A 13,394-nucleotide genomic window follows, 5' to 3' on the forward strand; every position below is an offset into this window, starting at 1 on the left:
CTGAGGAACCTGGTTTGAAGCCAGCTCGAGCAGGAAAGTCCGTTAGACTCATGTCCAATTAACCACCAGAAAACGGGAAGTGATGCTGTGGATCAAGTGTTAGAGTACTAGCCTTGAGCTGAAGAGCTCAGGGACAGCACCCAGGCCCAGAGTTCAAGCTCCATAACTGACAAAAAAAAAAAAGAAAAAGAAAATATTGGACAGCACCCAGGCCCTGAGTTCAAGCGCCAGGACTGGAACTAAAAAATAAAAATAAAAATTAGCAGGGCACCAGTGACTCACATCTGTCTGTTATCCTAGCTACTCAGGAAGCTAAGATCTGTGGATTGCGGTTCAAAGCCAAGTGAGGGAAGGAATGCCTGTGAAATTTATCTCTAATTAACCATCAAAAAAAAGCCTGAAATTGGCTGGGAATGTGGCTTGTGATGGAGTACCACATACACAGAAAAAGCCTGAAGTGCTGCTGTGGCTCAAATGGAAGACTGCTAGCCTTGAGCAAAAAGAAGTTCAGGGACAGTGGCCAGGCCCTGAGTTCAAGCCCCTGGACTGGCAAATAAAAAATTTTTAAAAAGCCTGAAGTGGGACTGGGAAGATGGCTCAGTGGTAGAGTGCTTTCCTTGCATGCATGAGGCCCTGGGTTCATTCCTCAGCACCACATAAGCAGAAAAAGCCGGAAGGGGTGCTGTGGCTGTGGCTCAAGTGGTAGAGTGCTAGCCTGGAGCAAAAGAAACTCAAGGACAGTGCCCAGGCCCTGAGTTCAAGCCCTAGGACTGGCAATAAATAAACAAACAAACAAATAAATAAAAGCCTGAAGTGGAGCTGCAGCTCAAGTGATAGCCTTGAGCACAAAGAGTCCCTGGGACAGCATCTAGGCCCTGAATTCAATCCTCAGGACCAGAAAAAAAAGATAAATAGATAATAAATAATATTAAAATTGGAGGAAAAGCCCTAGCCTGCACATGGCCTTAGTTTTGATCCCCAGTACTGAAAAGAAACTTCAACTGCTATCCAAGTTCCAGCCTGATAGGACAAACACTAACTATATATATATGTATGTATATATAATATGATATTTATCATACAGTATACATATATACATATATATCCTATAATCAGATATATATATATATATATAATATATATCAGATATAGATATGTCATACAGTCAGGTGTAAGTTAGAATAAAGGCACTTGGCCACCAGAGCTTTCAGTAATTTTATGTTTTGTTTTTATTTTGGACAGAGTTTGCTAGACTAAATTAGACTTTGCCAGAAAACCATGCAGACATCCAGGCACAAAGAACAAAGAAAGTTTTTGTCAGTAAAGGGACTGGCCAGACCCCTTCTTATAAGAGAGGAGAAGTGCTGGCTGCTGTCTGAGGTGACCTACATAACCTATGAAGTTAGGAGGCAGAGACCCTGTGTGAACATGTGGACCAGAGCTGCATCATGGTGGGCTAGGATTTATAGCTGTTGCCCAAGTGACAGATAAGGGGTTTTGCAGCTGCTCAGACCTAAGGTCACCCTAAGGAGATCTTGCTGCCCTATATGGTGGTAGCTGCCCCAAAGAAGTGCCATTTCAAAGTAAAGTTGGGCCTAGTGTTGCCTAGGAAAGGAGCATACTAAGCTACAAGGGTTTGTTGGTTTTTTTTGGGGGGGGGTTTAATCTTTTTGCTGGAACTGGGGCTTGAACTCAGGGCCTAGGAAATGTCCCTGAGCTTCTTTTGCTCAAGGCTAGCACTCTACCACTTGAACCATAGCCCCACTTCCGGCTTTTTTGGCAGTTTATTGGAGATAAGAGTTGAAAGCACCAGCCCAGAAACCAGGTGGATTATAGAAATAGGGTTTTATTGTCAGCAGGGATAACAAGACTAATTCTCTCACCAGAGGAAGAGAAAAAGGGCTTATCTAAGGAGGTCTTAATAATCTGGAGGTGCTAAGGGCAGGATTTCATGAAGTATGTAAGAGCAGAAGATTCCATTATAGTGAGCTAAGATTTGTGGCAGCTGCCAGAATAGTAGATAAGGGGCCCTGAGGTTACAATTTATGGCTGTGACTGACTAAATAGAATGTTACTTCAAGGTGAAAGGGAGGGAGTTGGTCATCAGCTGCCTGAACCAAAAGGGCCCTTTGTAGGCCAATCTCGGGAAAGGAGAATGTCAGGATAACAAGGAGTTTCCTGACCAGGCTAGCTTTGAACCACTGTCCTCAGATCTCAGCCTCTTGAGTAGCTAGGATTATGGGTACAAGCCACTGGCACCTGGCAGATAGGGTCTTTCTATGTAGCCCAGCCTGGCCTCCAACACAAGATCTTCCTGCTTCAACCTTTTTAGTGCTGGGATTATAAAACTCCCCTGGGTGGTGACTCCATTCATTGCACTGCCAGCCCCCCCCCCCCAATTAAATTTGCAAAGTATTCCTTCTCTTTGAAGTGAAAAGAGAGGAAAAAGGAAGAAAGTAAAAGAAAGAGGAAAAAAGTGAGGAAGAGAAGAAGCTACTCTAGGCCTGGTACAAACTGTACAACCTATTTTTATATTCTTTCTTAACTAAAATCTGAGTCTACATGACTTTTTTACACTCTAGAGATGGTATAGTTTTGCCCCTTACCAAAATTATCAGACATTATAAGGCATATGAAATAGGTAGATTTCATTATGTAGCTGATGAAGAGAACACCATGCACAATTCAGGCAGGAAAAGCAGTTTCTTTACTGAACTGCTGCTCCTGTGCATGGTGGAGAGGCATGACCTAAAAGGGGTGATCCACTCCAGGCCAGGACTTACATAGGCCAGGAATGGGAAGAGGTGTGGCCAGGTGGGGGAAAGGTGTGGCCACACTGGATCTGAATTGACCTCAGGGCCTGGGACCCTCTCCAGGTCAATGGGAGGCATGGGTGGGCAGCCCAGGATGTGATCAAACCGGAGGAGGGGGTGACTACTTCCACGTGTGCTAGTTACCCAGGTAATAGATACTGCGTGGAAATTTAGCCAAAAGTTAGGGAGGTGTCTGCACAGGGCCTCCTTGACTAGGGCAGACCTTACAGGTGTGAACTGTTTTGTGTACAAAATAGCAAAGTGAAACATTTCTTTTTACACTTACTAGAGAAATGTCCTTTAATTCCTCAGTATAGCTGCTTACTCGACATGTTTTATTAATTGTGAATCTATCCCCACACATTGTCATGCAACTAGAAGAATGGCAAATGAGCAGCTGCATTTGTTGTAGACTAAGTGACCCAGCCTGTCATGACAGGAAGGGCATAGATCAAATTCAAGGCCAAAGTACAAATCAAGAGACTGTGTGTCCGAGTGGTTTTCTGGGTCTGCGCTGACAACAAGCAGGTTTTGCCAGGGAAAACCCTGGAGTGCGCCGCAGGGCGTCCTGGCCACGGTCCCTGAAGGGCTGGGAAGCCTGGAGCTGCTTCGGGGAGGAACAGGGGGCGGGGCCAGATGATTGCAGGAAGCCAGGGCCGCCGCTGAGTGGCTAGTCTGCAAGTCAGTTACGGACACTGCACCTTAGGTCGCTTTGTTGATGATCCCCTTGGGCCCCTTGGGGCAGAAATTGTTTCCAGTCCCCATCCGCCGCCTGCTTTGTCTTGATCGCCACCGTCTTCGCGTGCGGGGCAGCGGTGCCTCTTCCTCGCTCTCTGCAGTCCTGCGGCTGCGGAGCAGGGAGTGGGAAAGTGGAGGGAGGGATACCCCGCCAGCTGTGCCTCCCCCGCCCTCGTTCTCTTCAGGGCCCAGCCATCCTTCCGTCCTGTCCTTCCCCCACCCCAGCCCACCCCCCGCGTCGCGCGTTCCTCTCGGCGTGGTGGTACCGTCCCGACCCCCGCGCGCTTGTCCTGTCTCCTCCCCCCACCCCGAACCCCGCTCGGGGCCTTCGCGTCCCCGCGCGCCAGTCCGTCCCCAGGGTGCCGGGAGGTCCCGATCCCCCTCCCCCCTCTCTCCTGCGCGCTGGTCCCGTCCCCCCACCCCCCCCCCACCCCGGGCGCGGTGCCGTCGCGTCTCACCTCGCCCGTCTGGTCCTCTGGGCGCGATGCAGTCCCGACCCCCGCGCGCCCGTCCCGTCCCCTGGGTGCCGAGCTGTGGCGTCCCCGCGCGCGAGGAAGAGGTCCAAGGGGCGGCGGGGCAATCAGGATGGCGGGGGCGGTGCTGCGCCTGATGCTGTTGATGCTGGCCGGGGATTTGGCCGGTAATGCGCGTTAGTGGGCCTGGAGATGGGCACCCCCGCCAAGGAGCCCCCTGAGGGACTCGCCACACATCGGCTGCGTGGGGTAGCCGAGCTCTGGGCAGCTCCGGCGACTGTACCGAACGCCCGTTACTGGCGGTTCCCCCAGAGGGGTCAGCAGCCAGAACTGGGAGGGAGGGCAGAGAAAGAGCTAGCGATCTTGCTTGGGGTTCCCTGCCAGCTCCTTCTGGGGGCATCGTGCTGCTTCCTCTGGCTTCCTTAATGCAAGGGATCCGGTGCCAGGCCGGAGGGCGCCGAGGAGGTGCTAGCACTGGGAGCTAGGAATCCTGTGAGCAAGGACTTCACAGCCACCTTGACACCCGCCTTAAAATGCACTTGAGTGTAACAGCTAGTGTTAAGTTTTTGTTTTTCGTTTTGTGTTGGTACTGGAGCTTGAACTTAGGACACTTGGCTCCTCCGTCCCCGCAGTAGGGGACCTCTATCATTGGAGCCACACCTCTAATCCCTAGTGTTAAGCTTTGCGTTTACTATTGATCTGCAGAGGAAAAGACTTACTAGAAACCCATAAGAATTACACACTTAATCTTTGTAACTTGGCTTCTGAATCCTTCAACCAAACCCCAAAGTAAACCAAATGTTCTTTCAAGCGCCTGTTAGAAGTGCCAGGGGAAAAGAAATGGGGTGTCTTCATGATACTGAAAAATTATGATACTGAAAAATTGGTCACGTGATCTCAGTCATGAAAAACAAATTAAGGTTCACTAGTTGTGCCAGGCAAAATGAGGGTGGTATACTTGCTTCAGGAAATAGTCATGGGGAGGAGAACTAGTGTGTGTGTGTGTGTGTGTGTGTGTGTGTGTGTGTGTGTGTGTATTGAGGTTTGAAATCACAGCGTGGTACTCTTGCTCATCTTTCTTGCTTATGGATGGTCCATGACTATGTCACAGTTCTGGTCCAGCATTCTTCTGGTTAATTGGAGACAGCCTCAAAGAGTTTTCTGCTCAGACTGGCTTTGATCTGTGACCCTTTAGGTCTCAGCCTGACAGGACAGCTAGGTTTATAGGCATGAGCCACCTAATGAGAATTGGCTATTAAAGGAAAGCACACCCAGATGCTGGTGGCTTACACCTATAATTGTAATTACTTAGGAGGCTGAGACCTGGAAGATCAGACTTTTATGTACAGTACCAGCGTACGCACGCGCACGCGCACACACACACATACACACTCACACATACACACACACACACACACACAAAGAAAGCCCATAGTTGGGCACCAGTGGCTCACACCTGTAATCCTAGCTACTCAGGAGGCTGAGATTTGAGGGTCAGCAGCAGCAGAAAAGTCCATGAGACTCTTATCTCCAATAAACTACCAAACAGCCAGAAGTGGAGCTGTGGTTGAAATGGTACAGAACTAGCTTTAAGCAAAAATAAACAAACAAAAAAACTTGGGGACAGCACCCAGGACCAGCATACACACAAAAATAATTCAAGCCCCAGGACCGGAACACATACAGACACACAGACACACACACACACAGCCCAGCAGCCTGGGCTTCTGGGTGTACACGCTGAGGCATGACTTGGGGCTGGATGGTGGCCTTTGGTATAATCTGGATGTGCTGGCAGTAGTCTTTGTGGTTTAGTTTCTTGCTGTCCTGAATGTTCCTTCATTCTCGTAGAAAGATAAGCAGAGGAGTGTGGAGGCCTTGCCTGGAGCTCTAAAGATGTTCTTGGATTCCCTCCCAAGGAAATTGGATTGGAGAAAACAGTTCAGTGAGAAGGAAAAGAAAACTTGCATGAGTGAAAGTATGCTAGTGGATAAAGTGAGTTCATTCTGGGGCCGAAACTACAGTTGGGAGCATATTTAGGTATCTGTTCCTGTTACGTTTATTTTTTAGACGGCATAGAATGAAGTTCAAAGATGCTAGGCATCAGAGGGAAAGAAGATATAGACAGACTAGATACCTCATTTTCTAAAACCTTAACAACAATTCACTTTAATACATGCTTTGAAATGTCTGTTTTCTTTATGCAGCTTTTATGCAGCCCGTATATCCTTCTCAACCTTCTCCAGTATATAGAACGGTAAGTCAGAAACCACTTGTATTGTTCTACTGACTTGTCACCTTAGAGTGTGTGTGTGTGTGTGTGTGTGTACTGGGGCTTGAACTCAGGTCCTAACTCTATCATTTGAACCACACCTCACATCTCTACTCCCAGCAGATTTTTTTAGTGTTCTGATTTTCTTTGAAATCCACTAGTATTTATTGAGCACTTTTTACATATTGTACCCTTCAGAAATTACAATTCAAACTAGAGACGGGAAGAGGGTCTCTCTCTCTCTCTTTCTCCCCATCCCACCCTTTTTTTCCCCTTGGGGTGTGCTGGTACTGGCTTCATCTCAGGGCCTGGGCACTGTCCCTTAGTTTTTTTACTCAAGGCTAATGTTCTACCACTTGAGACACAGCTTCACTTTTGGCTTTTTGGTGATTAATTAAAGAGTCCCATAGACTTTGCTGCCCAGGTTGGCTTTGAATGATCATTCTCAGGTCTCAGCCTCCTGAGTAGCTAGGATTGCAACATGAGCCACTGGTGCCAGTCTTCAGGTCACCCTTTAATCACATTATCCTTTTCTCTTTTCTAGCCAAATTGTGCTCAGTATAGGCTGCCAGGATGCCCCAGGGACCTTAACCCAGTCTGTGGAAGTGACATGGCCACTTATGCCAATGAATGTACTCTGTGCTTGAAAATCTGGTAACATGATTTTTTATCTATCTATCTAGGTATTTATCTGTGGCAGTAATGGGGCTTGAATTCAGGACCTCATGCTTTCACTTGACTTTTTTTTTTGTTCAAAGCTGGTGCTCTAGCACTTGAGTCACACCTCCACTTATGGCTTTTCTAATTGGAAATTAGAGTCTTTTAGATTTGTCTGCCCAAGCTGACTTTTAACTGAGATCTTCAGATCTTAGCCACCCGAATAGCTAGGATTACAGATATGAGTCACCAGCACCCAGCTGTGTAACATTATTTTAAAGCTACAGACTAAGTTTTGTTTCTTTGCACTTTTTTGTATTATTGGTGGCCTTGGGATTTGGACATGAGACTTCTTGCTCACTAGCCAAGTGTTCTGTCACTTGAGCCACAGTTTTCTTCTTTTCTTTCTTGGAAAGAGTCACTTTCCAAAAAGGGGACTCCTCATATATTAGATTCACATGTCACACAAGTAGTTCTTTCTCAGTCTTCAGACTGACATTTAAGAAGATCTGTTTTCCAGGTCCAAGATAGTGAAATGTGTGATTCACCAACTGTAGACCACATAATCAAGGCAACTTGTTATCTATGAAAGCATGATTTTCTTCCATTGAGAACATATTTAAAGTTGAGGAATGGTTCAAGTGGTAGAGAAACTTCTTAGTAAGCACAAAGAGTTGAGTTCAAATCCTAGGGCTGCCAAAAGCCAAAAGTTGTTAAGAGTGTATTGAGAGCTGGTGGCACATTCATGTAATCCCAGTATAGCACTCTGAAGGCTGAGGGAGAAGGATCTTAGTTTAAAGCCAGCCTGAGCTACACACTGAGTTTGAGCTAGTCTGGGTAATGTAATAAGATACTATATCAATATAAGAGAGAAAGAGAATTAGGGAGATAAGAAAAGAAAGAAGAGGAAGAGGAAAGGAAGGAGAAGAAAGAGAGAATAGAGGCTAGGGAAGTGTAGCACAGTGGTAGAACATTTGTCTTGGCAGCATGCGTGAGGCCCGGGGTTCAATCCACAGCAGTAGGTCACGTACACTCACACAAATTAAAACAATATTGAAGGGGCTGGGACAGTGGCTCAGGGTAGAATGCTTGCCTTGCATGCATGAGGCCTTGGGTTTGATTCCTCAGCATCACATTAGCAGAAAAAGGCAGAAGTAGTGCTGTGGCTCAAGTGGTAGAGTGCTAGCCTTGAGCTGAAGAGCTCAGGGACAGTGCCCAGGCCCAGAGCTCAGGCTCCATGACCAACCAACCAACCAACCAACGAACAAAAAACAATATTGGAGAGTTAAATTCTGTGGGTTGTTTCATTTTCTTTTAAGTTAAGAGGATGTGGAAACTGGGCATTATTACAGGCTCATGCCTGTAATCCTAACTACTTAGGAGGCTGAGGTCTGAGGGTCTTGGTTCAAAAACCATCCTGGGCTGGAAAGTTCATGAGATTCTTGCAAGGCAAGCACTCTACACTGAGCCACCTTCCCAGCCCCGAGATTCTTTCTTTAATCACCCAAAACCCAGAAGTGGAGTTATAGTTCTATGGTAACAGCAATGAGGAACCAGCACTTATTAAAGTGCACACAATAGGGTGCTCAGTACTGTGTCTACTGTGCTGTTCATATAGCATACCTGAACAGGTATGCTGCTTGGCATTGCAAGGTCCATTCTCTCACTCAAATCTTCTCTTTGAGCTTCTTAGGAGACTAGGCCTGGTTCCTTAGGATTAGGAAAAACATGATGCATGGGGCAGTGATATTCTTCAGATATTTAGATATTCTTAGATATTGGTGGTGTTCTTAGATACTTCTTTTTTTCTTTTCACTTTTCTTTTTTGCCAGTCTTGTGGCTTGAACTCAGGGCCTGAGCGCTGTCCCTAAGCCTCTTTGTACTCAAGGTTAGCGCTCTACCACTTGAGCCACAGCACCACTTCTGGCTTTTTCTAAATAGTTCATTGGAAATAAGAATCTCACAGACTTTCTTCCTGGGGCTGGCTTTGAACCACAATCCTCAGACCTCAGCCTCCTGAGTAACTAAGATTATAAGCATGAGCCACCAGCACCTGGCTAGATATTTCTTAAATACACGATTAAGTAACTGTAGCCTGGAAGTAATCTAATGCAGATAATGAGAAGGTATCTGTCTGGTAGGTAATATCATTTTTCTGCTTGTTCAATTCATAGGGAGGATGGTCATGATATTAAAATCATCCGCAATGAACCGTGCTGACTGAGGCAGTTTCAGAAGACAGGGTGGAGAGACCATCTTTTCCCATACCCCACAAATCTATTCCCTGCATTAACTCTTTTTTTTTTCTATATTTCTTTGTATAAGATTGTTAACCCACCTTTTCTGGGAGGAGGTATGAAAGACAGACAGGTGTAGTGATGGATAATTAAAACCAATCCTGCTTTTTGGCTTCTGCCCTTTAGCTCATTGCTTTATTTACTTAGAATAAAACTCAAATTAAGCCAGGCACTGCCTATCATCCTAGCTAGGATGGCCGAAATCTGCAGATTGCAGGTAGAAGCCAGCTCGGGAAGGAAAGTCCATGAGACTCCCATCTCCAGTGAACTACTAAGATCCAGAAGTGGAACTGAGGCTCAAGTGGTAGAACACCATCCTTGAACAAAAAATGTAAGGGACAATGCCCAAGCACTGAGTTCAAGCTCCCAATACTGACACACATACACACATGTGCATACACAAACCAAAATTAAATCCAGTTGTAGTTGTTTTCTGTTGAAAATGCCATTCCCATATAGGGGAGCAGAACTGACCTCCATGCCATTTTAGAAATTTCCACGGAGCCTCAAAATTAAATGGACATTGTACAGGTCAACAGGAGGAAAGAAAATGAATTCATGTAATGCAAATTTTATGTGATCTAGCTGCCTTCAATAAGGAAGTGACCCAAAGACGAATTTAGAGAGGAACTCTTAAGAACTGAACTTGCCAGAGGTCTCAATGATAAGCCACTAGGGAAAGGAACTAGAGTAGTGCTATGATAAGAACTCTACACTGAACTACAACTCCAGCACTAGTTTCTGCTTGCTTTTTCTCCATTACTGCAGTTTGAATGCAGGGCTTGGAACAGTTCCTTAGCATTTTTGCCCAAGGCTGGTGCTCTACTACTTGAGCCACAGTTCTACTTCCAGTTTTTTGATGGTTAAAAGGAGATAAGACTCTCAAGGACTTTCCTACCAGGGCTGGCTTCTAGCTATGATCCTCATATCTCAGCCTCCTGCTGCAACTATTTTTTTTTCACATCTAAAGCAAATGATTTTTATTTTAGAAGTAATTTTAACCAAAAGCATATGGACTATAATTGTTTATAAAATAACTTTATAGTCTTTCATCATAAATACTTCTCTGCAGTCCCAAAAGTAAATTCATTTTCACATCTGAATGTCTTAAATGTATCTAAACCACTCATTGTCCTTCTGCATTCTGCTTCTCAGAAAGTACTTTTAAGGTAGATCTGTTGCCGATCATTTTCCTTTTCCTTTTCTTGTCAGAAGCAGGTGATTTTGAGTCTAGGACCTTTTTCTTTTTCTTCAAACAGCTAAGAGGATTGGGGCCACTTATTTTCCTGCGCTTTTTTCTTCTTCTCTGTTCAGGATTTTTCACTAAACCTTGCTCCTCTTTGAGCAGCTTGATATTTTGTTTATCATGCATGGAGACAAGCTGACCTGACTGGACAGATTTTACAAAGGCAATTGTTTTGGGAGAAGGTTTGTCCAAGACTATAATATTCTGAATAATAAACATGAGAGGCACTCCAGGCTGCTTCTTTATCTTCACAGATAAATTCTGATCCTGGGTTGCTACAAAATAATGGTGAGGATTCCCTTCCTCCACCATGGAAAGCAGACATTCTGATCCAGTCACTGAGTTCTTGAAATGGGGACAATTTCAAACCTGGCATTTCTGTGCAATGAGTTTTGCCCCGTATAAGTCCTTTCCCAATGCTTCTAACTCCTTCAACACACATCTGGTGGTACACAGCTGCGTCTACCCCATAAGGTAGTGGGGCAGCTGCTCCCACAGCTGGACACGGCCCCTCAGCGCCGCCTGACAGAAAGTGCCATCCAGCAGAATCTGGTACAGCTCGTGGACTCCAAAATTGTTGCGAAAGAAGCCAAGATGCTTCTTGGCGTGTTTCTGCCTGGTGATCTTCACAGCCAACTCATCTGGACCGACGCTACCTGCTGCAAGTATGATAGGCCTGTAGCACATGCTTTTTTTTCTTTTTTCTTTTTGTCAGTCTTGGAGCTTGCATTCTGGGTCTAGGCGCTGTCCCTGTGCTCTTCAGCTCAAGGCGAGTGCTCTACCTCTTGAGCACAGCACCACTTCCAGTTTTCTAGTGGTTTGTTGGAGATCAGAGTCTCATGGACTTTTCTGCCCGGGCTGGCTTTGAACTGTGATCCTCAGATCTCAGCCTCCTCAGTAGCTAGGATTATAGGCATGAGCCACTGGCACCTGGCCACCGGCTTTTTTGTCTTTTCAAAAAATTTTCCTTTGCTTGGTGCAGATGGCTCATTCCTGTAATCCTAGCTCCTCAGGAGGCTGAGATCTGAGGATCGCAGTTCAAAGCCAGCCCAGGCAGGAAAGTCCATGGGACTCTTATCTCCAATTAACCACCAGAAAACCAGAAGTGGCAGTGTGGCTCAAGTGGTAGAGTGCTCACCTTGAGCTGAAGCGTTGAGGGACAGCGTCCAGGCCCAGAGTTCAAGTACCACGACTGACAAAAATAAATAAATTTTTAAAAATCCCTTTTAAAATCTATATAAGAAAGGTAATGTACATAGGGGTTACCATTATATAATGCTCCAGGATTTTTCTAAGAACTCCTCTGAGAGAAGACATAACAGGTTCACAAAGGCAAAAACAGATTTGTCTAAGGTTATGGCATACTTTTAAAACTGATGTTCATGCCTGTAACCCTAGCTACTTGTGAGAAAGCCAAGCATTATTGGTCAAAGCCAGCTGAGCAGAAAAGTCCAAGAAACTCTTACACTTCTAATTCACCTGCAAGAAGCTGCAAGTGGAGATGAGGTTCAAGCCATAGAGCACCATCCTTGCGTAAAAATGCTGAGTGCAAGTTAGTAAGTTTAATCTTCAGTACCTGTACAAACAAAACAAAACCCCAAACCTAGAAGCCTTCATGTCCAAATTCTCAATCCTCAGAGGCAATAGAGCAAGAAGTTACTATTTATGTTTTTTTTGGTTTTTTTTGGTCAGTCATGGGACTTGAACCCTGGACCTGCGTGCTGTCTCTGAGCTCTTCAGCTTAAGGCAAGCGCTCTACCACTTGAGCCACAACACCACTTTTGGTTTTCTAGTGGTTTATTGGAGATAAGAGTCTCATGGACTTTTCTGCCCAGGCTGGCTTTGAACCATGATCCTCACATCTCAGCCTCCTGAGTAGCTAGGATTACAGGCGTGAACCACTGGCACCTGGCAATTCTTAATTTTTTAAAAGAATGGCATAGTATCCTATGCTAATGCTGATCATTTTGTATTCATTAAATAATGCTGCAGTGTCATCTCAGCACACCCATCCTTTTTATTTGTGTAAGCATTCTATAGAAGTACATCATGGGCAGAGTTAGAACACTGGAAGATTGCTAGCTTTCTTCCTGATAGTAATATACACATTCACTTGCTCTCCAGGAAAAGAGCACTCATCTCTTTGCTGCACCACTACTAGTTGATAAGAGCAAAAGCACCCAACCATCAATTCTGCAAGGTTAGAATCCATTTTTGTTGTGGGGCCACACTTGTGTCAGTCAACATTTGTGGAAGGTTGAGCTGAAATCAATTCTGTTCTACTGGCTTCTGTACTCTGTGGCCAGGTTTAGGAAGGTAAGGACATTTTGCACAGGAGTCTGAACTTCAGGCAACAAAACAGGCAGCATGTTTAGATATAAATCACCAGTCATCAGATATACTGCAACTTAGATTTGTACTCATCATTTTTTAATGTTTTGGTGCAGGTACTCAGGGCCTGGGCAATGTCTGCTAGCTTTATCACTAAAGGCTGTCGCGCTACCAGTTAAGTCACAACTCTACTTCTGGCTTTTTGATGGTTAACTGGAGACACAAATCTCATATCCCAGGCTGTCTTTGAATCTCAATCCTCAGATCATAGCCTCTTGAGTAGCTAGATTACATGTGGGAGCCACAGTGCCTGGCTTATACCTATCATCTTTCCTTTTAGAAGTATTCTCATGAAAGAACCATGGGGGGATTTACCTTAAGTAAATGGTGGGGCCTGTAGTCCAACAGTCCAGGGGAGTTCTATAAGAACGTTCCCTGTACAGAGATCCCATCCATCTGCTGATCATGGTGTCTTCAAGGCCTTGGACAGGGTCTGGTGCAGTACACATTTGTCAAATGAAGATATGGGAAAAATAGCCATGGAAGCTCATGAAATAATGACAAGAA

The 13,394-nt window shown here is 45.3% G+C and overlaps 1 protein-coding gene and 1 pseudogene across 1 annotated transcript; one reads left to right on the forward strand and one right to left on the reverse strand.

Annotated features, from left to right (window-relative positions):
- Nucleotides 1-4,033: 4,033 nt before the first annotated feature.
- On the forward strand, nt 4,034-9,404 carry Spink2 (serine peptidase inhibitor Kazal type 2). Its single transcript, XM_042678367.1, has 4 exons — nt 4,034-4,187; nt 6,232-6,281; nt 6,841-6,950; nt 9,128-9,404. The coding sequence occupies exons 1-3, from the start codon at nt 4,137-4,139 to the stop codon at nt 6,941-6,943; spliced, it is 204 nt and encodes a 67-aa protein (XP_042534301.1). The 5' UTR covers nt 4,034-4,136; the 3' UTR covers nt 6,944-6,950; nt 9,128-9,404.
- An 894-nt stretch (nt 9,405-10,298) lies between these two features.
- LOC122106831 lies at nt 10,299-11,183 on the reverse strand (annotated as a pseudogene).
- Nucleotides 11,184-13,394: the final 2,211 nt, after the last annotated feature.

This window comes from Dipodomys spectabilis, unplaced genomic scaffold, assembly GCF_019054845.1.
Source record: "Dipodomys spectabilis isolate Male_0828 unplaced genomic scaffold, ASM1905484v1 ptg000043l, whole genome shotgun sequence".
In the NCBI taxonomy this organism is placed as follows: Eukaryota; Metazoa; Chordata; class Mammalia; order Rodentia; family Heteromyidae; genus Dipodomys; species Dipodomys spectabilis.

Excerpts from the sequence above, each read along its gene's own strand:
- Spink2 (XM_042678367.1), top strand. The coding sequence starts at position 4,137 with ATGGCGGGGGCGGTGCTGCGCCTGATGCTGTTGATGCTGGCCGGGGAT. Across the intron at positions 4,188-6,231 it reads TGATGCTGGCCGGGGATTTG|CTTTTATGCAGCCCGTATAT; the intron begins GCCGGTAATGCG and ends TTCTTTATGCAG. Across the intron at positions 6,282-6,840 it reads CTTCTCCAGTATATAGAACG|CCAAATTGTGCTCAGTATAG; the intron begins GTAAGTCAGAAA and ends TCTCTTTTCTAG.